Source organism: Sturnira hondurensis, unplaced genomic scaffold (genome assembly GCF_014824575.4).
Source record: "Sturnira hondurensis isolate 20B ecotype Veracruz unplaced genomic scaffold, ASM1482457v3 Scaffold0019958, whole genome shotgun sequence".
Lineage (NCBI taxonomy): Eukaryota > Metazoa > Chordata > Mammalia > Chiroptera > Phyllostomidae > Sturnira > Sturnira hondurensis.
Genome location: NW_028092589.1, coordinates 32,616 through 59,814, shown reverse-complemented (window position 1 = coordinate 59,814; position 27,199 = coordinate 32,616). Strand labels below are relative to the sequence as shown.

Below are 27,199 nucleotides of genomic sequence, written 5' to 3'. Positions count from 1 at the left end.
TGACATTTTTGGCATATGCTTTATTATTTCAAGAAAGGGAACAATACAACTGAAACAGAAGACTTGTGCAGTGTAGGGAGAAGGTGCTGTGACTGGTTGAATGTGTCAAAACTGGTTTTTGAAGTTTATTGGTGCTGTTGACATGGTGGTCACGTAATTCTGTGCCGGGGGCCGTCCTGTGCCATGGAAGGTGTTTAGCAGCACTCCGGGCTCCACCCATGGGACGCCAGTAGCGGGAGATGCCCAACAGACTCAACACATCCGATTCAATAAAGCTCTTGGTGAAAGTGAGCGGCGTGTCTCATTTCATGGCAGACACCTAACACTTCTCGGCCAGCCCAGCCTGTCCTTTGCACTGCTAGGCTTGCCCCCGTCCTCACTCGTGTCTCCCCTTCCTGAGGGAGGGAGGCCACCAGAGCCATCTGTGGCCCTGTCAGTGAAGCCCGGAGAGCTCCCACCCAGGGTCTTGGCCTCGGAAGGAGGGGCACCCCTGCAGAGGGTGCAGTGTGCAGGCCAGCCAGGGAGGGGTGCCACCCACACCCCGGGGGTCCCTCCAAGCCGCACTCCTGGTAGGGAGAGTCCAGCAGGTCTGGAACAGGTGGGGGGGGAAGGTGTCAGGGCACAGAGCACGTGGGGACATTCTGTGAGGGGTGGGACAGGGACGCCTGTCCCTGCACCCCCGAGGTCCCCTTTCCACAATTATCAGCACCCGTATCCCCTTTGAGGGGATGCCCCACTTCCACAGTGAAGTTTATTTCAGTGCCACATGTGAAGGACAAAATAAAAATGACCCTGCTAAGGAAACGGGCCTTCCAGAGGCCAGTACACGCCCTGGGACCCAGCCCGCTCCACCTGGGATGGGCCAGCTGCGAAGCTGAACCCGCCCCTTGGTGCAGCCCAGGGCCCAGTGAGTGGATGCGGTCTGCATGCCAGGGCCATATTCCAGACAAGCAGTCGGCACCAAACGTCCAGTGGAGGGAAGAGAGCCAAGGAGACGGCGCGCAGTGTGCGCGCGTCCTGGGGAGATGCACCGGCATCGGCCCTGTGCTCTGGCTTGGCCAAAATCTGTGGACCTGCCCAGTCTGCTCTTCAGGTGTGAGGTCTGTTCGGAAGTTGGCAGCAACTCCACGTAGCTGTCCCTCTAGCTGTCTGGTCTGCTGAGCTGGAGCACAGGGAGAGGGGACCGGTCACCTGCTAGCACCGGGGCAAGCAGACTGGTCTCGGCCTGGGCGCAACCCACGGCACTTCACGAACTGCCACCTCTCTGCCCGCAGAGCTGCTGGGGGCCACGGCAGGGTGAGGCCGGCAGGGCTGTGCAGGCTGGTGCCTGTGCAGGCTGGTGCGGGACGGAGGGCCTCTTTTGAGCAGCCAATCAGGATGTGCCCCAGCATGTACTCTTGGAGAGCAACCCCCTAACTAAACCCATATAATCGCAACCCAATTTATATAAATTAGGAAACTAGGAAATACCACCACCAGCCAAACCTTAGAGAACTAGTTCTGAAAATCCTTAGGAGCTACTGGACACAACCTTGCTGTTGATGGAAGGAGGTGGAGCCCAGAAAAGGCTCCTGAGGGGCGCACGCACTGCCTCTGCTCCTAACGCGCCCTTGGCACCTCGGGCTGATTCTCCACTTCCGTGAAGTGACGGCACTGTGACCTGGACACAGTCTTTACTTCCCTCCATGAAAGAGAAGCGGCCCCACATGACGTCTCGGCCCCAGACCCTGCCAGAAGGGCAGGCCTAGGACGGGCTGGGATGCGCAGCGTGCAGAAGCACGCCAGCTCAGCCTCGAGTTCTCCCCGGTCCCACTGGGCAGGTGAGGCTGTGGCCAGGGGTGGGGGCTTGAGATGGCAGAAGGGGCACTCTCCCTGCCTGCCTCGTGCTGTCCCCAGAAAGCTGGGCTCCAGGTGCCAAGTGCCCCCTCCGCAGAAAGCCCCCCTCCCCCGCACAGCAAGGGGACACCAGCTGCCTCTTGGGAAGCTGCACTGTCGGTAACCTCCCTGACTGTGGGGTTTGAAACCTCGCACACCAGGGCTCGGGCCCCTGCTCTGCCTCAGCAGGCCAGCGACTCTCCCGCCACAGGGCTCCGTCTGCACAGGCACCGGGAACTTCAGCCTCACAGCTCTCGCCCGGTGCCCTCAGGATCTCGCCCTGGCCTGGAGCTGCTGGGTGCTGCTCTGTTTCAGGAGCAAAAGCAACTGCTGCCGTGCAGACTCCAGTCTGCCCGGAGGAACAGGACCTGTGTCCCTGCTCCACACTTGCAAGCCAGCACTCTCTGGATTTCTTTGTCCCTCAACAAAGGTAACAAGGACCACCACACCTGATCCGGGAGTGCAGACGGCCCAGCTGCCCCGGCGCAGGACTGACAGCCACAGTCAGCAGTGCTGTCCCTGCCTCAGCCAAACGGGGCTCCACAGCGGGAGGTCCTGCCGCGGGGGGGGGGGGGCTGCTCAGCAGCCTACCTTCTCAGTCTCCCGCTGGACCAGGTCCCTCAACTCTTCCGTCCATCCCAGCAGCTCCACCAGCCTTTCCACGCTGTCCACCAGGTCCCCGAGCTGCACCACGTCCCTGCTTCGAGGACGCCAGGAATCCACTGCTTCCCGGTTCATGAACACTCGGGGCACGGAGCTCCGCACGGCCTCCGACAGGCTGGCAAAAGGCTCCACCTGCAAAGCCGCCCACATGTGAGGCGCCACACCCCGCACCCACGCCCTCAGGGGCGGAAAGCCCACCACCCGCTCCTCCTCCCCACTGCGTCCCACTCCGGGCTCAGTCTCAGCAGTCACGGTCGCATGGGGCCACATCTCCCAGCACCCCTGACCCATGACCCCTCTCGTCCCCCGTCCTCACCCCTACGTGTGAGTGTGGGTGTGAGAGCTGACGCTTCTCTAAGGACCAGTGACCTGCATCCTCCCCACGAGGCCCTTGGCACCGCCAGCTGCCAACGCCACGCGCCACCGAGAGCCACAGAGTAAGAGACAGACAGGCTGGAGAGCGGTCCAGAGACGCGCTCACTCCCTGGAAGGACGTGGCTCCATTCCTGCCTTTCACTGTAACCGTTTAAAATGGTAAAAGATTAAGTGTTAGCAAAATAGCTCTTGAAGAAAGTTTTGGGTTTCTAAGCAAAAGTAGGAACGGACTTTGCAGGCCTGACAACTGAAGTCAGATAAGACGGATTCAATATGGGGCACCATCACATTCTTCTCCACAGGAAAAGGTAGGACCCTGGCTGGTGAGGCTCCGTGGCCTGAGCACCGGGCTGCAAACCAAAGGGTGCTGGTTCGACTCCTACTTGGGGCACATGCCTGGGCTGCAGGCCAGTCCCCAGGTGGGGGCGCATGAGAGGCAACCACACTGGTGTTTCTCTCCCTCTCTTTCTCCCTCCCTTCCCCTCTTCTCTAAAAATAAATAAATAAAACCTTTTAAAAAATAAAAATAGAGAGGGCTGGCAGCCCCAGTGTCCTCACCCGGTGGCTGGCACGGGTCGGGCAGGCCCAGCACCAGGGCCCCAGGCCCCTGCCCGCCCTGCCACGGCTGTGCCCCACCCAGGCCCAGTGTGGGCAACCCACTCTGTCCTCACTCTGGCCCCCACTCCTGCCTCTGGTCCTTCGTGCTGGCTGCACACGCCCACTCCACGGCCCTGCACGCTCCTCAGATCAGCAGGACCCCTTCCCCAAACCCACCCAACAGGCCTCTGTCTTAGGAAATCAGCTCCATCAGGGTGGGGGAGCTGCTCAGGCCATAGCCCTGGACCCCACGGGAGCCACCCCGTCCCACTGCCCCACTGCACACACACGGCTCCATGGCCCCTGGGCTGCCGCCTGCTCCGCACTGGTCCCATGGTCTGTTCAGGACACGGCACCCAGAGGGACAGAAGTCGGCCTGTCATGATTGATGCTGTCTGGCACTGAGGCATGTGGCCACAGGCCACTGGGCACTAACCCCCACCATGTCTCTCCCTCCCACCCATACCTCCTCCAGCTCCCGGCCAGTCCCAGCCCCTCTAGACTTTCTGTGCCACATGCCACCTCCCCACAGAGCACAGCCTGCTCTCGACACTTGCCGTGCACCGTGCCAGGCTGGCCAGGCTGCGGGCACAGGTCCTGCTGGCCCACCATCCCTGTGCCTCCAGCCAGCCAGGCCCAAGGCTAGGGCTGCCTTGTCTGCTGTCCTCACATCCTTTGCCAACTTCCTGAGCATCAGGCCCAGACAGTGACACTTCCTCCGCATCCCCAGGAGGTGAGCTCCCCAGCCCCTCCACTACACAGGTGCAGAGCTGGGCTCAGCACCCTCCCTCCAAACTCATCGCCAGAAATGCTCTGAGCCCCTGAACACCGGGCCAGAGTCCCCCGTCTCCAGTCCTCAAAATGACACCAGGCTGCAAGGACAGAGGTCCCTGTCCTCGGCCCCTCTTGTGGTCAGGGCGTCTGAGGGTGCCCAGACCTCTGCCTTTTCCAGGACCAGCCCCTAGACGTCTGCTTGCTCTGATGCCCACTCCAGCTCCCACAGTGTCCCTGGTCTGAGCCCTTCGAATGTGCGGCTGCTGCTGGCATAAAACTGTCCTGTGACCCAGGAAGCCTGCTTCTGCCTCCCCCGCCAGCCCCCACCTGCCCACTGTGCCCCCCACCCCCGCACGCTCACGGCACTTCCAGAGCCTGGCGCCTCCTCCCATTCTGCTGCCCCCAAGGCTGGGACACCTGCTTCCTCTTTGGTGGAATCCCACCGCCTCCCAAAGGTGGGCTCCAGGGAGCTCGCCAGCTTCCCCGCCCCCATCCCTGCTGCCCACGCCCGCCCCTGCGCCCTGCCTGCGGACACACCTTCAGGGAGGTCCCGAGGACGAGCAGCAGCTCTGCAGTGGGGAAATCCACCAGGTGCAGGAAGAACCTCTGGGGCAGCGCCTCCCCGAAGAACACAACATCGGGCTTCACCAAGCCAGAGCAGGCCGCACAGCGGGGGACTCTGTCTGCCATCACGGCGGCCTGGGAAACAGGCAGAAAAGGGGCTCGAGGGAGTTAGCGCAACACAAAGGAAAAGGCGAAACAACTTAAGAAATCTCCTAACACATTAGCGGAGTAGTACAGTTAACCTCCATGTACAAGGAGGAACCCCCAAACCCAGAATGACCTTCTGGAGGGCGGCCCCTGTAGTCCGAGCTGCCCTGCTAGGTGAGAGGGCTAGGGGCCCGACTGCGCCAGTGCACCGGCCGGCCTTGTGGTGGGGACGGCACTTGGCTTTGGTCACTGTTTCTGAAGACTCTGCCCACACCTTTGCCCATTCATGACGGGCGGTTTACGAGCGCACCTGCCCACAGCCCACTGAATGCTCAGCAGTTTTTGACCAAAACCAGCATGGCCCCCACAACCTTCCCTCCCTATTCACCCAATCTCACCCTGAGTGACGACTGTTTGGGTTCAAAGGGACAGGTTTTGCCGAGGTGGAAGAGGTGAAACCAAAAAATGGCAGAAGCACTAAAAGGCATCAAAACCAACAAGTTCAAACTGTTTTGAGCAGTGGAGAAAACTTCTCCATAGGTGTTTCCCATCGGATGGAAAGGACTCTGAAGGTGACTGAAAGTTAGTGTAAGAATACACACGCATCTTTTCATAAACAAATCCCAGCTCTTTGGGCCCCCCCCCATGTAATAAGCCCAGCTTCAACATCACACTTCACCAGTTTTGTTCCACAGAGCCCTCCAAACTTGGGAGAGGGACATACACTGTGACTCTAACTCTGCGACTCTGAAAAAGGGAGCTGAGGGGACAGGGAACGGGACTCACTGGTGCGTGGTCCAGGCTCGCTGACAGGACTTCCAACTAGACAGAGGCGGTGGCTGTACAACCCGTGCCACACCACACGCCAGTGACCTGCACGCTGCTCCGTGGCCCGCTCTGCACTGCATGAGTCCCCCTCGGCGGAAACGAAGAGGGCCCTGGGCCATGTCTCATTTCCGTCTCCAAGGAGTTCGCGCTGCTCGGCCCCACGGCACCCACAGGACCCTCCCGCAGGAAGCCCCGGGAAGGGAGCCCAGGCCCCACTGCTGCATGGTTGGCAGCGAGCACCCCACGAGAGCTTGGCAGTCACTGCATCTGGGAGTCTGCTGGGAAGACCCCTGTGGCAGTCTGCTCAGTGACAAAGCAGCAGAACCTGAAGCTCTACGGTTCCACTACAGAGACGCACTGGGCCTGAGCGTGGCGGGAGGTGTGCGCCTGTTTCTGTGTTTACGGGTGTCATCCACCAAACGGCTGCAAGTGGTTGATGGGAGATTCACCTTCCCCACACATTTCTGTACTGCCTCAGTGTCTCACAAGCATGGATTACATTTCTAATTTTAAAACAAAGAGAAACATTTCCACACCATCACCGTTCCATCTTTGGGACACAGTGCTCACAAAACACTGCATTTGCAGATCATCCCGCCGCCAGTGCCCACGGGAAAACCACCCACGGGACAGCTCACCCAGAAGTCCTGCTCCGTGGAGGCTTTCCCGCAGCCGGTGCAGGTGGCAGAAGCAAAGGACCCGTGGGCTTCAACCAGCTTGGAGCCAGGGATGCCCGAGGCTGAAAGTGAAAGCGCAGCTGAGCACTGAAGCCTCTGGCAGGGGGCAGGGAGGCAGGGGACACAACTTCTGGGCTCACTGCTTGTGGCCACTATGTGGCCCAGCCCAGAAACCACCTGTCCCTCAGGGAGTCTGACAGCGGCACGGAGCGATCAGTGACTGGCGTGATAACAGAGTCGTTCTGTTTTCAGAGTTCTGTAGACACCCGCAACGGGTTTACAGGTCAGATATATTTTGGGCGTTTTTTGCTATTTACTTTTAGATTAAAGTTATAATGTGAAGAATTTGCCGAAAATTAATCAGAGCAAGAGAGAAGGTGGTGGGAGGGCCTGACGTGCGCCTGAGGGCTCATCACAGTTGTCCCTCTACTTTCACAGTCTGGAAAACTCTGCAGTAGCACCTCTAACCGGAAGTCCTTGTATCGGGGAGCAAAACCACAGGCTCCTGTTGGCAGGGCCTGTGGGCAGGCTCAGGGGGTGTCCGCGTCGGGGGTGGGCTGTGAGGCTCACCGCGCTCCAGACCGTCGATGTTCTGCGTGTAGAGCCGCTGGAGCAGCCCTCTGTCATGGAGGAGGCGAAGGAAGTAGTGGATGACGTTGGGCCTGAAGTTCCCGGGGTACATGCTCTTGGCCCATGTGAAAAAGGGCCTGGGGTTGTCCAAGAAAAACGAGAGCTCGAACACAGCCTCCGGGTACGGGACATCGCAGCGCTGCAGGGAGCTGTAGAAGCCGGACTCGGGGGATCTGTCCGGAGAAGCCAGAGCCGTCAGAGGACCGGGCGCGGGTCAGCCAGGGACAGAGGGGCGTGTGGGGACGGGGGGCCACCTGAAGTCCGGGATGCCGCTGGCCGTGCTGATGCCAGCCCCCGCCATGACCACCACCCTCTGGCAGGCCTGGGCTCCAATCAGCTCTGCGATGTCCTGTAGGAAGAGCTTCTCCTCCTTCCCGTCACCTCCGCTTCCAAAGGCACTCGAGACACCAGCAGAGCAGGCCGTGGGCGTGCCCCCACCCACAATGCTGGCAGAAAAAGGAGAGTGGTCAGAGGACTGCCACTGAGCAAGGCCAGCCTGCAGTGGAGAGTGAGATGCCCCAGCAACCGCTGCTGGGATGGCCACACCCCTCCTGTTCCTAAGGGCCCCTTTCCCATCTCGAATAGGAGGTTCCAGCAGAAAGCAGACTTGACTCAGAAACTGAGCCTTATTTAGGTGCAAAAAAAACCTGTGTGAACAGGAAGCGTGCGAACAAGGAAAGCAACATTTCCCAAGTCCGGTCGTCACAGGCCAGTGCCCACAGGGCCAGCTCCGCCCAGAGCCCCTCTGCAGGCTGCGGGCTGGCTCTGCAGACCCCGCCAAACACACCTAGGACGTGACACATGTGCAGCGAAGTTATTTCAAGAAAGTTAAACCTCTCCAACTTTAATATCTGACACCAAATATCATCAGGATAACAAGTAGGTTCTAGAGACCATTCCACAAAGAAACATCCACGTCCCGACAGCTAGGGGTTCAAACTGCTGCCAACTTCACACCCATAGTCAATCCGCAGGCCACTCACATCACAGCCAAGCAAATCCACCGCCAAGCTCCAGGGGCCTTCTCGGTCCCTGCCAGAAGCTGAGGCAGCTCAGGGCCCTCGCTGGCATTCACTGAGCTGCCCCTCAAAGGCCTCCACCTCCTGGTGTCTCAGTGGCACCCCACCCGGAGTCTGTGACTTCAAACCCCTGCTCAGGGTGCCTTCCTGAACCCCAGGGGCTGGCGTCCATGACTTTGGCACAGAGACCCCTCCACCGTGACCAGACAGAGGCACGAAGTTGAATGGACAACCCTTCCCAGGCGATGACTGCTCTACCGCAAACACAGGAAACTGCGTGTTTCCTTAACTCACTTGTGATACGTGAAAGAAATAAGCCCCCTGCCCGGACATCTTTAGACACGGCAGGGCCATCTAGAGCTTACCTTGGAGGAGGACGTTCCTAGCTCCCTCTCTGGTTTGCTCTGTCTTTTGTGTTTCCTTCTGCTCCTTCCAAAACCAACACTAAACCCTCTGTGCAGAGGGACCTGCCCTGCAGCTCTCTGCCCCCACAGGGCCCTGACGCCTGGGCACTGCCCGCCCACTGCAGGGACGGCCCTCTCACATGCCCCTCCTGTCAGCCAGACATGGGCCCCCGCACCCAGGTCCTTGTGTGCCCATACCCAGCTCCCTCTCCACCTCCACATGCCCTAGTCTCCCAGAGTCAAGGCCAGCTCCTTATGAAGCCACTGCTGAGCCCAGCGAGAAGTCACTGCCCCTCCTCTGAAAGGTGACAGTACTGGCTCCCGGCTCCCTTTAGGACCACCCCTCCTCTCCCTGCCGTGACCCTGAGGGCTGCCTCACTCCACTCTGGGGCCAGTGATCTGTAGCTCCGGCACCTGCTTGCCACTCAATCCACTCGCAGCCTTTGCATTGTCCCCTCTCCTGCCACACAAAGTGTCACTTGGGTTATCCAAACAACAGACTTCTGAAAGGTGTACAACGAGAAAGAGAACGGTGGCAGGAATTGCACATGTGCAGGGCTGAGGGCACCTAAAGGGGTCAGGGCCCGAGCTCACTGCCTGTCTCTTCATCACTCAGATGCCCGGTGCCTCCGCCGCCAAAGCCTAGCCAGGCAGGGAGACACGAGCCTGCCTGAAAAGACCTGCCTGAAAAGACCGAGGCTGTCGACCTTCCAGCCAGCCAACAGCACTGCCCCGCCCACACTCCCGCAGAGATGGCCCTTGCTCTGCACAGGACCCCGCTGCAGTAAAGACCTGCAGCTCTCTTCTGCGAGCGAGTTCAAAGGGGCTTTCTCATGAGAACTGCTCAGGTGGTCAGGAAGGAAAGACCACACGCTAGCTCCACCACCGCACTGAAACCCAGCATCAGCTGAGCTCCTCCAAATGTCAACCACTATGGGAACCACAGGCGGGATGAGAAGGAAGCTGCAATACTGTGGTTTACGATAAATACATACACTGGTCTTCACAGCCCTTTTCAACCACACCTGAGTTCCTGTCAATGAGAGACTTTTGGACATCTCCTAAGGATGGAGACTGGTTATCAGGGAAACCGACCACGGAGGGTTGGAGCCTCCCTAAAAAAAAAAAGAGGAGGGAGACTTAGAGAACCGTAAGACAGGGAACCGGAAAGCATGCGTGTGCCAGGCCCCAGGCCCCAAAAGCAGGGGCCCTTCCAGACCTTTCCCTGTGTGTCTCTTCTTTGTTTGTTTGTTTGTTTGTGTCCTTCAATGTCCTTTGTAACAGACCATGAACTGAGGAAGTACACCGGTCTCCTGAGTTCTGTGAGCCGCTCTAGCAAATTCATCCAACCTGAAGCGATGGTGGGAACCTCGGACCTAATGCCATTTGGCCAGCAGCACAGCTGTCGCCTGCACTGGCATCTGCAGTGGGGGCCGTGTTGGGGACTGAGCCCTCGCTACCAGTGCCTGCTGCGTGCAGAGTCCCACTCAGGGCCCCATACACATCTCCCACCTGCACAAATGCTGCCATTGGAAACCAGGACAAGCAAAGGACTTCACCAAATGTCCAGAATACACGTACGGTGTGCAACCTGAAGTCCACGTACACTACGGAATGAGACTGATTTGGTATAGGAGCACCCGGAGGGACAAGCCTGGGAAAGGGAAGTGGAGGATGACTCCACACAGAAGCCCCCAGGTCAAAACTGAAAGGGCCAAAATTCCAGCTGCAGGAAGCCCCGCAGGCCGCCTGCACCACCTGTTCTGGGGACAGTGGCAGCCAGGACTTGTCTGTGACCATCTGGTCTCTTAGAAGCAGCACCCAGGAGTTCAGGTCACTCTTCAGCGGTGTCCCACCCTCAGCCACCTGCAGGGCCTGGTGCTGGGTTGAGCTGCCCGTAAGCCAGTGTCTGTCCAGCGCCTGCTGTGCCCTCAGCATCTACCAGAGTCTGGCACAGGATGAGTTTAAAGGTTTCTTGGATGACTAAAAGACTACTCAGTATCACTTTATGAAACATTTCACCAATATTTTTAGGAGCCGGGTCAGACAGCATGGAGAGACTGTGCCGCTGTACTTAATATCCACCCAACACTGGCCATTTAAATTAGTTTCCTAACTGTGGGCCTTAAGATTTTTCCATAAGCAGGCTCAGTTCCCAGACAAGGGTTCCATACTATACAACTACTGTGCAGAAGGGACGGTGTGTACACATGCTGATGGGAGCGTCACCTGCACGACCTCCACAGGCGACGATCAAGTGCGCTCAGCTTCAGGCGGAGGAGTTCTGCTACTAGGAATTCATCGAAGAAGTGACCTACAGACAAGGTAATTCACCCCAGCACTATCTGTAATGCTCAAGATTGGAAACTATTCCGGTAAGAGAATGGTTACTGGAATAAATCGGGAGACGGCGGTGCAATGGAATTCTACAGATCAGTAGAGAAGGTTGAAGAACTACTTCTGTTTTGAAATGAAGTCCAAGAAATACCGTTAAGTGAAAGGCCAAGTACAGACTGGGCTCTAAGAGCAGCGGTGTCAACACTGGACACGGGATGCCGCGAGAAGAATTGAGAACCAAGCCGGGAACGGACAGCACAGGCCTGGTTCTCTGGTCGCCCCACGCACCAGGGGAGGGGCCCCAGACCGCTGCCGGGCCGGACTCTGAACCCCCTCCGGGCTTTCACCCCGGCCGCTGGCCACCAAGGCAGCAACGAAGCGACCCGTCTCCGCTCTGCCTCCCGCCGCCCGCCCCGCGGCTGCTACCCGGACGAACCGATGGCGGCAGGCCCAGGCCGGCTCGCCGCCCCGGCCCCAGAGCCTGAGAGCGCGAGCTGCAGAGCGAACCCACAACGCCATGTTTGCCTCCACCAGCTCGAGCCGGAGTCTCCGAGCGTCCCTTGCCCTTCAGCTCACTCGCCCCACCCCCGGCCCCGCCCCGCGCTCTCGCCTCGCCCCACGAGGCCCAGGATTGGTAGTCTCCGGTGGGAGCGGTTCCCTGCTCTACGGTCTCATTCCTCCGCGAGACCGAAGCCGGACTCCGCAATTCTCCATCCTGTACGCCCACCTCTTTCCAGTAGGAATGGTGGTGACGCTTTGTGAGCACTGACTCTGATCAGGGATTGCTTTTACACCCGGTCCTCGAAAGAGACTACTAGGAACGTACTATCACCGTCCCCACTCGCCGTGAGGAACCGCGGCTCCCACACCGGAGCGCGGGAAACCGGAACCAACCTGGGGCACCGAGGCGCGGTTACCCTAACAACCAGCGGGCGCCCTAGGCTGCGGACGGCGCTCCCGGCTTGCCCTGCGCGGCGCGGCGCCGGAAATGAGCGAGCACTTCCGGCTGCCGTTTCCGCGGTGCTGACTTCTCAGTGGTGCGGTAGTCCTCTGTGTTTTCGCCGTCATGAAGGACGTAACCGGCTTTCTGCAGCAGAGCCAGAGCTCCGGGCCCGGCCAGGCCGCCGTGTGGCACCGTCTGGAGGAACTCTACACGAAGAAGTGAGCGCCACGCTGAGGGGACCTGCGGCCAGGGCAAGACGGAGAGGGGAGGCGGGCGAGGGGGGAACCTGGAGGGGCAGGGTCGCGGGGAGGGGTGACAGCGCAGGAGCCGGGGGTTAGGGGTCATGAGGTCGCTGCTTCCTAGCTGAGGGCCTGTGCTGAGGTTCCGAACTCCCCTTTCTGCTGATTTTCGGGAGGGGCTTCAAGGCTGGCCTGTGATTTCAGCTCTGGATTCCGTGTGGGGTCAAGCTGCCCCTCCCGCCCGTTTTGGAGAGCAGACCCTGTGTCTTGCACGTGGCCTGTGTCCATAGTCGTCTTCCGCGTTGGTCTGAGGAGCATGAACTCGAGGCCAGCGCAGTTTTGTCCTTTTCCGTTTCCATTCTGCGGCTGGGTACACGCTGGGGTACAACCCCTTTTCTCCTCTCCCGTGGGTCCGAGTTTCCACTGCGCCTCATCTTGGGCCTGTGCCCCTAGAGTGACCGCAGTTTGGGGTGGGCTTAGAAATAGGCCGAATTTCAGAAAGATTAAGTTGTCAGTTCTTGAGTTAACTACCCCAGCGTTCCGCATGGTGCCCCTCACATGGATATTCAGTATGTTTGGCTGGTGTTCAACTTTCTACCACTACCAGTTTGTGAGAGGAAATGCTCGGTATTTAGCAAACAATTGCTTGTATTGGGTAGCATTTTGTATTTTCTAAAGCATTTTATTTGCATTTTTAAAAATTAGCCTTTTGCCCTGGCTGGCGTAGCTCAGTGGATTGACCCGGGGCCTGTGAACCAGAGGATCACAGTTCGATTCCCAGTCAGGGCACATGCCTGGGTTGCAGGCCAGTTCCCAGCAAGGGACACATGAGAGGCAACCATACATCGATATGTCTTTCCCTTTCTCCTTCCCTTCCCCTCCCCTCTAAACGTTTTCAAAGATTAGCCTTTTGTTTTAAATGTGTTGTTGTTCTAGAGGTTTTGGGTATTCAGTTCTTCAGGCATCCCATCCAGAGATGAGGAAACTGGAGCGGGTTTGAGCTCCTTCCCCAAGACACTCAGCCAGTAGATAGAAGGGTCAGGATTTCAGCTTGAATGTATGTGATTCCAAAGTTCTTGTTTCCAGTGGGACCTCACAGGAGCCCTTTGAGGTGGTCCAGAAAGAGGCTCTCTGTTCGTAGCTGAGAAAACTGAGCGCGGAGAGGAGAGGCCGTTTCAGGGGACATAAGCACCAAGGAGCCCAGCCAGGAAGGAGCCAGGGTCAGAAGCACCTGTGTTGTGTTCCCCGGGTGCGCAGCAGCACGGCTTGGGGCCTGTTTGATGGGATGGTCTGGTCCCACCGTGGCTGCAACTGGGTGTAGGTCTCACAGGCCTTATGTTTTTCAGGTTGTGGCATCAGCTGACACTTCAGGTGCTTGACTTCGTGCAGGACCCATGCTTTGCCCAAGGGGATGGTCTCATCAAGGTACGTGATTTGTCACACTAGGTTGGATTATATAAACGTGCTCAAGGACTCTTTAAAATCACAGGTGGGATTTATAACCAAACGCCCCAGCTGTACAGCAGTCACTTTGTGTCAGGTGCTGTTCTGAGTGTGGCACCTGTACTCACCCTTCATAGCAGCACTGGGGGACTTGCCGTCACCGACTTCTCACCATCAAAGCAGAACTGAGAGACTAAGTGAATCACCATAGGTCGCAGCTACAGAGTGACAGGTCCCAGACTGAAGTGCATCCGACAGCCCCTGAGTCTTACTGTCTCATTACTGCACTTTTATTTTATTTTTTTAAATATTTTTTATTTATTTATTTATTTTTAGAGAGAGGGGAAGGGAAGGAGAAAGTGGGAGAGAAACATCAGTGTGTTTCTCAGACATGTGTCCTGACTGGGAATCGAACCGGCAACCCTTTGCTTGACAGGCCCATGCTCAGTCCACTGAGCTACACCAGCCAGGGCTCATTACCGCACTTTTAGAAAACTGCCGTTCAGAAGGTGGCAGCTCAAAACCAGCTGAGGGCAGGGTAGAATGCAGAGAGGGGCTCACCGGGGGCCCTCACACACACACTGTGCCTGCTGGTCCACACCTCTGTCCTGGGTCCTGTGGAAGAGGGAGCACCTTCTGCGCTCACCTTGGGGCCGCGAGGGGTGTGGGCAGGGGCGTGCTGCCTCTAGTGGAGCCCTGGCAGGGTTTTGTCAACACGAGAAAGCCCATCTCTGCCCCAGCCGCTCCCAGAGCTCCTGAGAAAGCCCTGCGGACCTGTTCGCTGGCCACTTGCTCTTTGCAGTTTCTTGACATCTCCCTCTTGGATTCCGAACAAATCAGAGACCTGTTCCTGCATGGAGCTGAGAGACGGTTTGCAAAGACAGCCTGAGCTCCTTGCCCTGCACATGTCACTCCGGATGCCCACAGTGGCGCTCACCACCTTAGTGCCACCTGAGTTCCCGACACCTGTGGTTTATACCCATCAGCTTGACGTGCTGTACTCAAAGGGACTAGCGGTCATCTGTAAGCCTGGAGGCGCTGCTGGGCCATGTGGGGAAATGATGCCTTAGCTGCCTTACTGTCTGTTCCCTGAGGTTCCGCAGTGTCACATCATTTATGACCATTTCCCCCCATGCTTTCTTGTCTCTGAGCCGCTCTCTGCACATAGCAAGGTGTTTCCTGAACCTTGTGACGTGACATTTACTCAGGTGCACAGATTTAAATTCATTATTTCCGAGGGCAAAGTAAACCTTTAAAAGCTATTCGGACCCAGGCCACATAACTTTCAGATAGATCGTATTCATGAATTCAGGAGTAATTTTGAGTTTCCAGGTGTAGTGGACTTCTCTCTGTGGAGGGCTTGCGTGCTTTCGGTCCTTCCATAAATGACGGTAGGCATCAGAGCTGGTAAAACAGTCCCTCTTACTGAGGAAGGTGCCACTGATGTAGTCCTTTGTAACAAGACAGCCTTTTTATTTATGTTGCTTTTTGCTAGGTGACAGAGTTAGGGTCTGACTGACTACTGCAGGGACGGGACTTGTTCTCTTTTCCCAAGGTTTGCTGAGAAATAACTGACAGTGATTTGACATGTGTGTGTCTGGGAAGTGGTCACCACAGTCAGTGCGCTTAATGCCCTTCGCCACACAGAGGTTCTCTTGAGGAGGCCCTCTGGGACGCACCTACCCAGCAGCTCGCAGGCCTGTGGCACAGTGCTGTCCACTGCAGTGGCTGCGCCTGTGCCACTCCCCCCGGGACTTCCTGTCTCATAACCAGGAGTTGGACCTTCTCACCCCCCCGGCCCATTTCACACCCCTGCCCCCGCCTCTGGCAACCACCGTGGGGCTCTCTGTGGCTACAAAGTTTGCTCCTTTAGGTTGCATGTGTAAGCGATGTCATGGTGCCTGTCCTCTCTGTCAGGCTAATTTCTCTCAGCGTGATGCCCTCCAGACCCACCCTTACCTCAGATGGCAGGGTTTGCTGGTTTGTTTTTTTTTTTAAGGCTTTATTTATTTATCTTTAGAGGGGAAGGAGAGAAGGAGAGAAATATCAATGTATGGTTGCCTCTCGTGTGTCCCCTGCTGGGAACTGGCCTGCAACCCAGGTGTGTGCCCTGACTGGGAATCGAACCACGGTTGTTTGGTTTGCAGGCCTGTGCTCCATTCACTGAGCTACACCAGCCAGAGCAGGGTTTGCTTTTTTTTGTGGCTGGATAATGTGTGTGTATGTGTGTATATGTGCACACACCGCATTTTCTTTCACGCTTCTCTTTCTGTCTTTCTATTTGCATGTCCCAGAGGAACTTTAGACTCTCCTTACCCTAACTTGACCTTGTCTGGACCCTCCCTCTCCCTGCTTTGCCCAATTACCCAGCTGCAGGCTCAGTGGCCATATTGGGCCCCCATCTCTGGGACCTGCCCGCAGAGTCTGGCTCGACCCACCAGCAGCACCTTCCGACTGAGCGCCTGCTGCTACAGTCGCCCCCCAGTTCCCCTTGCCGTTCTCTGTGCCCCCGGTCACTGTCTGCCCTTCAGAACTTCTCCAAGAGCGCAACTCGCACTTGTTTTCAGCACTGACACACTTGTCTGTTCCCATCTGAAATGTGCGCACAGCTGCCCGTCTCCCACACCAGATTTGTCACCCCTTTGCTCGTCATTCCTCAGGACTCCTCGCCATTTCTCGAATAACCTTTGAAACCTCTCTTCAGCTGCTCCACCGTGTGCTTTGACTTCCTGAGTGCTAGGGGTGGGGGTCATTCTTTTGTTGTTCCCAGGTCTCCTTGGCCGGATAGTCTCTGAGTTGGTAGCACGAGCAGAGTCTGAGGACGTGCCCAAGAGTTGGCTGCCTGGCTCAGGAAACTGGTACTGGGACGTAACTAGCCTGCAGTCTCCCAGAATGTGTTAGGCCACTGGGCCTTTCAGACCTGGAGTCCGTCTTCCTTAGAGTGCTTTGGAGGAAGAATAGGAGCTGGCCTTCCGGAGGTTTTCACAGGCGGGTTCTGTTCCCATGGCTGGCTTTCTCTCGTCCACTGGTGACCGCGTGTGTGAGCCTGGAACCTGGGCACGGGCCTCCCGTCGAGCATGTGTGCAAGGCCGGCCGTGCGACAGCACTGTGGCAGTGCCTGCAGTCTGGGCGTCACAGGGTGAGGGGGCATCCTGTAATTTCTCTCCGTGTTTTTACTCCACAGCTTTACGAAAACTTCATTAGTGAATTTGAACACAGGTAAATCCCTGTCATCTGTTTTTGACTTTGAGAAGGAAAGCGTGGATGCCTGTGGCCACTCAGGGCTGGTGGTTTCTTTCAGGGTGAACCCATTGTCGCTGGTAGAGATCATCCTTCACGTGGTCAGACAGATGACAGGTGAGTCTGCTCATGTCTGGGAGGGGCCGATCCAGGTGGTAGTTACAGGCGGTCCAACTGTTGCGTTTGGGTAGAAGATAGCAGATTCTGAGTTGTATTTTTTTTTTTTATGTTCTAAACCTAAAGATTATCCCACTTAAGTGTCCTGGTTGGTCGAAACCAGCCTGTGAAGAGACTCTGTTGGTGCTTCTGACCTCGTTCTGCCTTCTTTTCTAGATCCTAATGTGGCTCTTACTTTTCTGGAGAAGACTCGAGAGAAAGTAAGTGTGGAGTCGGAGCCAGGCCGTCTGCGGTGCGGTGGCCTGTCTGAGTGTGCTTGGTGCCAGAGTCTTGCTGGGAGTCCCTGTACCCCCACTGCTGAGGGTCCCCATTTCTGACATCCCTAGGTGAAAAGTAGCGACGAGGCGGTGATCCTGTGCAAAACTGCGATTGGAGCCCTAAAATTAAACATCGGGGACCTACAGGTTACCAAGGTGAGGCCGCCGTAATCCGGGGTTGCCTCTGGTGTAGAGTCAACTGCCGTGATGGAGGGGAGCCCTGTGCCCTGACCCCGCCTGCCGTTTTTGACTGGCATGGCCATTGCCCTTAACGCAGGCGTCTGTCTGTCGCCACCGTGTATCTGCTCGTGCCAGTCGCAGCCCCGGGCTCCTGCCCACAGGGTCAGCCGCTCACTGCGGCTCCTGCTGCTCCCCCACCTCCGCCTGCACCCCGATCATTGCCTGAGCTCCCTGTCTGCGTTGGTGTCTTTCTTGTTTTCCCTTCGGTGTGACCGTGGAGACAGGCGTGGGTGTCAGGGAAACCCCTCACATGGTCAGTGCACCGTGTTGACCACGGACTGCGTGTGTGGGCTTTTGGTACTTATGGTGTTGAAGGAAATACTGCGTGGAAGTGTTCGTGTCCTCATTGCCGTGAAAAACTTTCCTTTTGCTTCCTGTCTCAGCCGTCGTACATACCCGTTGCCTTTCTTTCGAAGTATCTGGAAGCTGTAAAATGCCACGAAGAAGGGTGGAATGGGCAGCTCCTTCTACTCTGGCTCAGGAAAGAGGGGGGCAGCTGGGCCCCGGCCACACCCACCCCAGCAGCACCGCTGCTCAAGCCGGGGCGCCCTTGTCCTTGTGCCCCGCTAGATCGGGACGTGTAGGTCTAGATGAAGTGTGGTGTTGTCTCACCTCGCCGGCTGGATGTCGGGTGTGGTGGTGTCACTGGTACCTGTAACCCAGCTGCCTCTCCTGTTACACAGCGTCTCACGGCATCAACGCTCACGGTGTCTGGGAAGGATCGGGTGGGGTCTCTCCCCCCACCAGCACTGTGTGTGCGTTTCCGTGCAGGCTCCCTGTGTGCGTGGGCAGTCTCACCAGGTGGGCCTGCGCCTGGGGGTGAGGCAGCGGGGGTGGCAGATGCTGTGCACCTGGGCCAGGTACCGCCCAGTGTTTTTCTACAGTGGCTCGTGCTCCCACGGCCCGTGTTTTCGATCCTTGGTGTTTTCAGGCGATCCGATGCTCGCCAGCCTAGCAGAGGTGGCATGGTATCTCGGGGGGGGGATAATTTCCATGTTTTGATCACTGGTAGTTTATTGGCCTCTCCATCTCCACTTCTGTAAGTCACCTGCTGGTGTCTTTTGTTTTGCTCATTTTCCTGTGTTGCCTGTGTCCTTTTCACTTGTACGAGTTCCTTCTATAGCTTTGCTCACGGTCCCTTGTGGGGTCACACGAGCCATGGCTGTCTTTCCTTCTGTCCTGTTTTGGATGAAGTGAAGTTTTCTGGTTTAGTGACGTCAGATTTTGTGCGAGTTCGCCTTGTCCTGTGTGCCTTTACAATGTGGGAAGTTGGACAGGAAGGCGGTCTTGCTCTCGGCGTGCAGGAAACGATCGAGGATGTTGAAGAGATGCTCAACAGCCTGCCAGGGGTGACGTCGGTGCACAGCCGCTTCTACGACCTGTCCAGTAAATACTACCAGACGGTCGGGAGCCACGCTTCCTATTACAAAGACGCCCTTCGGTTCCTGGGCTGTGTCGACATCAAGGACCTGCCAGGTAACTCGGACACGCACCCGCATCACCTGGGGAGCTGGCCCTGCAGACACAGCAGCTGTGGGGCTGGAGGTCTTCACGGGCACGAGAAGGCCCACGTGGTTAGAGGGGAAGGAGCTGCATGAGCTTCAGTCTCAGACGGACACAAGGCCAGCTGCTCACTCCCCGGGCCTTCACTGCTGCCCACAGCACAGGCCGTCATGCCAGTTCAGTGGTGCCGGTGCTGGGCCTCTTCTCCTGCCCCCGAGACTCTCCTGAAAACTGAAATGCCAGACCCAGGGGAATAAATGACAGAAATCTTTCAGGGACAGGAGGGTGGAAAGAAGAGTGACCACTGAGTTTTGGGGAAAGTGCAGTGACTACATGTTCAGAAAGGAAACTTCAGCACGTTTTAGAGGGTTCTCGCCACAGACCGTTGAAGCTGGTCTGAAAAGAGGGTGGAGGAGGAGAAGGGAGGGACTGCGGTCTCCTGTCCAAGGAAGGGGGCGCAGGGAGCCCAGAGCTGCAGGATGTAGACAGTCGGGAAACTTCGGCAGCCACACGGATTTAGGGGAACACAGTGAGAGTGTGCTTGCCTCGGAGCCTGCGAAGGTGGATTCCCGTGGGAGCTGCACCAACCCAGCACCTCGGAGGAGGTGGCGCCTGTCAGTGCTCTGCTGTGACCTCCCGGGAGCCGTGTCGGTGCTTTTTTGTGTGAGGTGTGGAGCTGAGCGGGACCAGAGCTCGTAGCCGCTGTGTGATGGGGTGTTGTTGTCCCTAGTGCCAGAGCAGCAGGAGAGAGCATTCACACTGGGCCTGGCGGGACTGCTCGGTGAGGGAGTGTTCAACTTCGGAGAGCTGGTGAGTGCGCCCTGGGCAGAGTCCTCACGGGGGCTCCACAGGCTGCCAGCTGACCGTCTGTGTGCCCGCAGCTCATGCACCCCGTGCTGGAGTCCCTGAGGGGCACGGACCGGCAGTGGCTGATTGACACCCTTTACGCCTTCAACAGCGGCAACGTAGAGCGGTTCCAGACTCTGAAGGCTGCCTGGGGCCAGCAGGTCAGTGCAGGCAGGGCCAGCAGAGCACCCACGCACCCCTGGGTCCGTGTCCGTGTCTGTGTGTTCGCTCAGCAGGTGCTTCCCAAGCACCTTCCCGCCCTCCCGCCTCTGGTGCTGGTGGGGGGAGGTGGAGGCAGCACCCTGCTCGCATCAAGCAGGGGTCGGAGGGTGCTGCAGACAGTGCAGAGGGAGGGCGTGTGGCAGGCCCCCAAGACCGTGACCTTCCACATACGCAGAAGCAAGGCAGGTGTGGGGCACTTGGCGCGGGGGTTGGGGTGCGTCGCTAAGAACGGGCACTGGGCAGGGAAGGAGCTGCTTCACCAGGACTGGGGCGTGGCAACGAGTTTATTTTCAGTGCAGTTATGTCGGAGGGAAACATCCATGGGCTGTTCCACTCATCCATCATTGTGCCCTGTGTGTGCCCAGCTTGGCACCAAACCCACAGCCTTGACGTATGGGGACCATTTTCCAACCAGCCAAACTACCTGGCCAGGGCATGTTATTGATTTTGTACTTTTCTGAAACTTTCACATTTCTCAAAGTTGAAAAAAAAACTTGTAGAATTCACCCGTAATGAAGCTAAGTAGGTACAAGTGCACTGTGATGAGGCAGAAAGCAGATCCAGCCAAACCCAGCTGTTGTTGGTATATCGGCACCCCAGGGAGACAGGTGAGCGGCTCCGGGGGAGCAGGCTGGTCTCCGGGCTGGGAGAGCTGCTGCCGTGCGGCCGGCGGGGCCCCATGCACCCAGCTCTCCAGCCTCCCAGTCCCTGCAGAGACGGCCCTGTCAGGGCCGCAGTCACGAAACCCACCTGCAGGGCGAGGTGTTGGTCTGGGTCTCGTGGCTGTTTCCCCGATGAGTGAGTAGCTGGGCCCTCGTTGCGGCAGACGTCCTGTGCACCCGGCCCTGCTCTGGCCCTGCTCTGGCGCGGCCCTCCCGTCCCTGTGCTAGAGTCCCCCTGAGTGCCGTGGCCGGGCCCCGGTGTGCGCAGCATCCGTGAGCCTCTCTCCTTGTGTGTCCTGGTCCTGGGCGGCGGCCTTCAGCTAGGTCCCATCTGACGATCCACTGAGAACGTGGGGCCAGAGGGTTGGAGGCTGCTTGCGAGCCTTGGGACCCAGTGTCCGTGTCAGACCTGCCTGTCTCTGTCCCCTCGGCTGGTTGGGTGACTGCTGTCTCTCTCCCTCACAGCCTGATCTGGCCGCCAATGAAGCCCAGCTTCTGAGGAAGATCCAGCTCCTGTGTCTCATGGAGGTAAGGGAGCAGCTAGGGCCCTCCGTGGCGCGCCCCTGCAGGCGAGCTGTGAGCCTGCCGCCGCCCAGCCTCTGGGCGCAGCGGAGAGGGGAGTGAGTCCACTGAAACAGCAGCGCTCAGGCGCCTGCCCCTCCCCACCCCCCTGCGCCTCCTCCACCAGTGCTTCTCTGAGTTCCTATTTTGGTCTCGGCGCCACGGACCCGCCTAAGGCCTGGCCAGGCCACCTGAGCTGAAGTCGCTGGCCCTTCGTGGCACGCGCTGCTCATCATCTGCATGCTTGTCTGCCTTCCCCACCGGAGTGAGAGCTTGTCGGGTGGGGAGCCCCAAATCCAAAACTGCCTTCTGGCGAGCAGCCCCTCGTAGTCTAGGCCCCGAAACTGCCCCGACAGGCAAGAGTTCTAGGAACCCAGCTGTGTCAGTGCACCAGCAGGTGTTGCTGGGAGAGGCTGCGTTCGGCCTCGCTGGGTGTTTTGGGGGGGTCTCTGTCGCCAGGTTTGCCCACATCACAGTGGGCGGTTTATGGGCAACCTGCCCGCTCACCCCACGCTGAGTGCTCAGCACTTTCAGACCCAACATGGCCTGACCCCTGGGCCTCCCTGGCCCCGTTCACCGGATCCCCCCTCAAGAGACTTTTTGTTCTCCTGGATGAAAAAAGTCCTCAAAGGGAAACATTTGGCTGATGTGGAACAGGTCAAACAAACAAACAAACAAAAAACAAGCACTAAAAGGCATCAAAATAGACGAGTTCAAAAGCTGTTTTGAGCCGTAGAGAGAAGTCTCCGTGGTTGCGAAGACCCCGTAGTTGCCGTAACCAGACTCCCGGCGTTTCGGGTCTGGCCCAGCCCGTGTCCCCAGCTCCGAGTGCTGCTCGGGGAGCCGCAGTGGCCGCGGAAAACGGGGGACGCAGGAAACAGTGGCCGCCTGCCTCACTGTTGAGAGTGGCCGCTTAGCACTCTGTGTGACTGGCTCTGAGAAACTCTAAGTTTAGGGGTACTAATAGCTGTATTTTCTGAGTCAGTAGTTTTTTAAAGATTTTATTTATTTTTAGAGAAAGGAAGGGAAGGAGGAAGAATGGTAGAAAAACATCATTGTGTGGTTGCTTCTCACATGCCCCCCACTGGGGACCTGACCTGCAACCCAGGCCTGTGCCCTGACGGGGAATCAAGCCAGCAACCCTTTGGTTTTCAGGCCGGTGCTCAGTCCACTGAGCCACAGCAGCCAGGGCTCAGAGCCAGTGTTAATAATGCCCTTTTTTTGTCTGGGAGAATAATAACAAACCAACATTTTTTTTCAGATGACTTTCACACGACCAGCCAATCACAGACAACTCACTTTTGAGGAAATTGCCAAAAGTGCCAAGATCAGTGTGAATGAGGTACAGTTCTCGGGCTTGGGGTACCCCAGAGGGGCTGGGCTCCCAGCATCAGCACCCCGCTCTCCTATACAAACCTCCGAAGAAACGGGGTCTCGTCGCATGTGGTGTGAGGCGGGGCAGGTGGGCGGCGTGCTGGTGTCCGAGGCTCACACAGCCCTCCCTGCACAGGTGGAGCTGCTGGTGATGAAGGCGCTCTCGGTGGGGCTGGTGAAGGGCAGCATCGACGAGGTGGACAGGCGCGTGCACATGACCTGGGTGCAGCCCCGCGTGCTGGACCTGCAGCAGGTGATGTGGCGCAGTGGGAGTCCCCCTGGGCCTTGGGTCAGGGCTTTGTTCTGAGTTTGCCTTGGACGGGAGCCCCTCAGGAAGAGGGCGTATCGGGTGACGTTTCGGAAAGTGAATTAGTGCTGTGGGGACTGAGAGTTTTCCGAAGATCCCTCAGTGATTCTGTGCCAGCCTGAGATTTGAACCCTGTGTTGAAACGGTGATTATGATAACAGTGCAGCCGTGGGGCCTTTTAATCTTAAAATTGGTCTGTTTGGAGCTCACACCCAGTCTGGTGCGGGTTTGCTGGAGGGTTAATCCTGCGGACTTCCTGTTCTCGTCCACTTCCTTTCATGCCGGCTTTTGAGGAGAGTGTGTCCCTGTGGTCCCGGGCTGGGTCAGTGCCATCTGCTGCACCCCGGCGCCTGCTCGGCGGCCCCTCAGTAGTGCAGCCCCAGCAGGGCTGGACACCTGCAGCTGCCCCGTAGGCATCCTGACACCCTCTGCCCCTGCTCTGCTCCCAGATCAAGGGGATGAAGGACCGGCTGGAGGTGTGGTGCACGGACGTGAGGAGCATGGAGATGCTGGTGGAGCACCAGGCCCACGACATCCTCACCTAGCAGCCCCGGGCCCAGCTCTTCACTGAGTTGAGGGAGGGGCAGAGTGCTGCTGGGAGGAAGGACTGCTCTTGCTGAGAACAGCTGTCACTGGTGCGTGGGAGCCCAAAGAACAGGAAAGGGTGGCCCTGACTGTAGGGAGCCCCTGCTCCAGTGTGACCACCCACCCACCACCATGTGGGCATCTTCGCCAGTGAACGCAATAAATGCCTCTGCTTGGTGCAACCCTGTGGTGGTTTCCTTGGGTTCAGCCTCCAGGTCAGGCCTGTGTCTGGAGAGATTAAAGGCAAGGGGTGGGACCGGGAAGGCTGTGAGGGTGGTGTGGCCTCAGCCTCCCCTCTGCTCTGAGAAAGGGGTCTCCCTACACACACAGGGCAAAGCTGGGGCAGGTGGCCTGGGAAAGTCCCTTCTGACAGGTGTCTGAACCCCCGCCCCCCATTCCCCCAAGCGAGCAGTGCACACAGGTCAGTCACCACAAGAGCCTTGGGTGGGGAGAGGGTTTAATGGGATGTTTCCTCTGGTGCTGGGGGCAGCACCTTCCAGCCCTCAGGCCGCAGAGGTCCTCTTGTAGCTGTCCAGGTGGGCCAAGACCCAGCCCGCGGGGACCAGGAAGCTGACAAACGTCACCGCGAGCCCCACAGCCTGCTCCTGGGTGGAGGGAAGCCCGTGTCGGGGGGTCAGAGTTGGTTCCGTAGAGGAGGCTGTCTGCCTGCCCACGTCCTAATGGCAGCCACAGTGTTACACAGACTGCCCACCCGTGAGCCTGCGTGGCCCAGCAACCTTGACCTTGAACTCCTTACCCAGGGCAATATGCTTGTCAGGTTTGTATGAGACACCAGGGACAGCTGAGGTTCTAAGTTGCTTGCAGACAAGTACGGGGCTTTTGAGTGAGTGGCCAAATGGGGGAGGTGGGGCCCCCGGTTGTGTGGGTCGATGCAGTTTTCAGTGGCTGGGCCTTCGGGGCAGGCTGTGCTTCCTCACTCAGCTTCCCCCTAGAGCAGCCTGCACCCAGGCATCCCTCCTGTTTCCGAAATCAGACTAACCCTCCCTTTAACTTCAACTCCCAGAGCTTGTAAGAGCAAGGCTGGCCTGGGCTAGGGCCCTGGGCCTGCCTCAGACCTGAGTGTCATCCAGCCGTGTGACCTTGGGCAGGTGACCTTCTAGATCTTGAGTATTTATGCTTCAAACAAACAGTTGCCTGCTTTCTGGGTGCCCGAGGTGGGTAGCTGAGGTGGAGGGTTCACTGCACTCCCCTCCGGGCAGCCCACCGTCCCCTTTAACAAGCTCGAGGCCGCAGGATCCAGCGGCACCCTCCCCCGCTCAGCCCTCCACACCTGGCATTCGCCAGAAGGCACGCAGGGGCTGGAGAACAGGGATCCCCTGCTGCTGAGATTGACTGCCGGCTGCTTGGGGCCCTAGCCTGCAGGCCGCAGCTTCAGCCCCCCCCCCCCCCCCCCCNCGCAGCTTCCCCCCCCCCCCCCCCCCCCGCCCGTTCCTGAAGTGGGGATGCCTTCCCCGCCGCGGTAGGACTGAGACCCAGCACCTGAGAGGACGTTCCCCCTCTACCAGCCTGTCTTTCTGTGACGCACCCTGAATCCAGCCTCCTTCTGAGAACGTCTCAGGACTGTCTGCCCTCCCCCACCCTCGATGGCTTTGCAGCTCATGGTACCTACCGGCGGGGAAACGGGCGTCTTGGCCGGCTTGGCAGAGATGTGTGCCTTGGGCACTACGCAGCCCCTCAGGGGGGCCAGCAGCAGCTTGATGGCGGGGGCCAGCCTCATGCTTGCTGGGCTGAGTTCCCCAAGGCCAGTGAATCCTGTGTCTGCTCTGTGTGACCTCTGCCTGCTCGGCTGTTGGGCTTTTTATAGCCCTGGGGGCAGCCACAGCTGTCCCCTCCTGTCACAGGGCTGGCAGACAGGACGCCTGCTCAAAACTGGACCAGCCTCCGACTGCAGCTTCTGGACACTGTCCCCCAACATGTGTCCAGGCTCAGCCCTCCCCAGAGCGGGTGTTCACTTCTCTGTGGAAGAGGGACCCAGCGGAGGAAGGAGCGGACCGGGAGGGCAGTTGTCAGGAGGCCTGGGGGACACCTGGGCTGTGAGCTGGCAGCCAGCAGCCCCACGGATGGCTGCCTTACCCTCCCCGGCGGCCCGGCTTCTTTGCCCTTTCGCCACTGGCAAGGCCGTAGGGGTTCAGAGCCCTGCTGGCCCTGGGATGCTCTGATGCTGACGGGGGTGCCCCCTGCCTCCCGGCCCACTGCCCACATACAGGTCCAGGCCCCCAGCCCCACCCCAGCAGGCCGGGCCCTAGCATCCCCACCTTTCTTCTCTAGTTGCTCGGTTCTGGTCTCACGCCTTTCCTGTGCAGAGCCGCACCACCTGCCCCAGCCCCAGTCCCCAGGGAGGGCAGTGGGCCTGTCTGTGTCCCTGCCCCCCCAGGCCTGCTGTCTCTCCATCTGCTGCTCACACTCGAGTTGGCCCACCACCACCCCCACCCCCACATCACCCCGAGTCCAACCTCGAAGGAGTCGCCCCCAAGTCCACGCAGCAGCCGGACAACCCTAGAACAGGCAGGTCCCATTTCCGCCCATGACCCACAGCCCCAGCACGCCCCTCGGCCACTGCATGCCCTCGGCTGTGTTCCTGGTCCAGGCCCAGGGCAGGAGGCCTCTCTGGGTGTCTGTTGTCCACAGCCTGCTTCTGTGGCTGGAGTACAAACCCTGTGAGGACAAGCGCTCAAGCTTCGGGCCTGGAGTGGATCTGGTCCTTGCTGGATGAATGGACGGGGGGACGGCGGTGGGCGGGGGGAGGCTCAGGTGAGACTGTGAGAGACAAAGAGCTGCTCTCCGCACCGGCACAGCGCCCTGAGAGGTGCCGACAGTGGTGAGGACCGCAGCCCTGGTTGCTGTCTCCCGGCCGGACGGGCATAGGGTCAGGCCCCCAGACTCCACAGGGACCTCTGCACCCTGCTCAGCTGATTTAGAAATGGTGAGGCAAGGGCGTGCCCATGTTACCCACAGAGCACAGTGTCACTTCGGCTCTTGCCTGGAAGCCACACTTGTTCCAGAGGTGGGACTTGTCTCTGGGCCCCTGCCCCACTGCCAGGGCCAGGGCCGGACCTGGTTTCCCTGGTAGGAGCCCGCGCCCGGAGACCGGGAGAGGGAGGTGCCCTCAGTGTCACCTCCAGCTGCGCTGGGTCCATCTGCCAGCTCAGGCCGTGGGGGGGGCCGCCCCTCCTCCAGAATAATTCCTTCCGCCTGAAACTTTAATTATAGCTTTGGGGTGCAGTTGGGGATAAGGCTGTAGATTACAAAGGATCAGTCGCCCAGCCGATAAGGTTCTCCTTTCCCAGATGAGACCTGCAGCCCCCACCCCCCAGGCCTGGCTGAGGGAGCTGCCCCCCTCTTCCCGGCTCTGGTGTGGCAGGGAGTAAGCAGGGGGGGGGCAGCTCCTTGCCAGTCCTGGGCCAGAGAGGCTGCCCCCAAGGTACCAAGGCACTCCCTCAGGCGTGGATGGCCACAGAGACTCAGCCCTTCTGGACCTTTCCACCCACTCCAACCGCACCTTCCCTCCGGGCTCCCTGTGGACCCAGCTTCCAGGCCTCACCCCAACTGGGCTTCTGGTCCCCAGAACCCCTTGTTCAAACCAAACCCTGCACAGGCCCCTGCTGCCCACACCCCACACTGAGGTCACCAGAGGTGGGGTCTGGCAGGACGGCCTCTGTCATCATCACCCCAAAGCCTGCAGACCCCAA

The 27,199-nt window shown here is 58.6% G+C and overlaps 2 protein-coding genes and 1 long non-coding RNA gene across 7 annotated transcripts; 1 reads left to right on the top strand and 2 right to left on the bottom strand.

The window, feature by feature from the left end:
* Positions 1–19: 19 nt before the first annotated feature.
* On the bottom strand, positions 20–11,844 carry SIRT3 (sirtuin 3). Of its 5 annotated transcripts, XR_005063971.1 has the most exons (8): positions 11,327–11,464; positions 7,385–7,576; positions 7,071–7,303; positions 6,462–6,562; positions 4,822–4,983; positions 2,467–2,670; positions 1,074–1,162; positions 20–275 (listed from the first exon to the last, which is right to left on the bottom strand). XR_005063971.1 is itself a non-coding variant. In XM_037028479.1 (7 exons), exons 2-7 carry the CDS (start codon positions 7,429–7,431, stop codon positions 1,142–1,144), a joined length of 768 nt encoding a protein of 255 aa, XP_036884374.1. In that variant the 5' UTR covers positions 7,432–7,576; positions 11,785–11,844; the 3' UTR covers positions 41–1,141. The 5 variants fall into 5 exon arrangements, 4 of the variants coding, with proteins under 4 accessions (XP_036884374.1, XP_036884373.1, XP_036884375.1 ...); XM_037028479.1 differs by lacking the exon at positions 11,327–11,464 and adding an exon at positions 11,785–11,844 and having other exon boundaries at positions 41–1,162; XM_037028478.1 differs by lacking the exon at positions 11,327–11,464 and adding an exon at positions 11,808–11,836 and having other exon boundaries at positions 41–1,162.
* A 15-nt stretch (positions 11,845–11,859) lies between these two features.
* On the top strand, positions 11,860–23,668 carry PSMD13 (proteasome 26S subunit, non-ATPase 13). Its single transcript, XM_037028475.1, has 13 exons — positions 11,860–12,051; positions 13,419–13,497; positions 16,700–16,734; positions 16,817–16,872; positions 17,089–17,132; positions 17,259–17,345; positions 18,734–18,905; positions 19,663–19,742; positions 19,814–19,939; positions 21,128–21,190; positions 22,485–22,565; positions 22,734–22,850; positions 23,354–23,668. The coding sequence occupies exons 1-13, from the start codon at positions 11,957–11,959 to the stop codon at positions 23,447–23,449; spliced, it is 1,131 nt and encodes a 376-aa protein (XP_036884370.1). The 5' UTR covers positions 11,860–11,956; the 3' UTR covers positions 23,450–23,668.
* Positions 23,669–23,932: 264 nt separating this feature from the next.
* On the bottom strand, positions 23,933–25,400 carry LOC118974908 (uncharacterized). Its single transcript, XR_005063972.1, has 2 exons — positions 25,120–25,400; positions 23,933–24,094 (listed from the first exon to the last, which is right to left on the bottom strand). It is a non-coding gene; the product is annotated as an uncharacterized LOC118974908 (long non-coding RNA).
* Between the last annotated feature and the right edge of the window lie 1,799 nt (positions 25,401–27,199).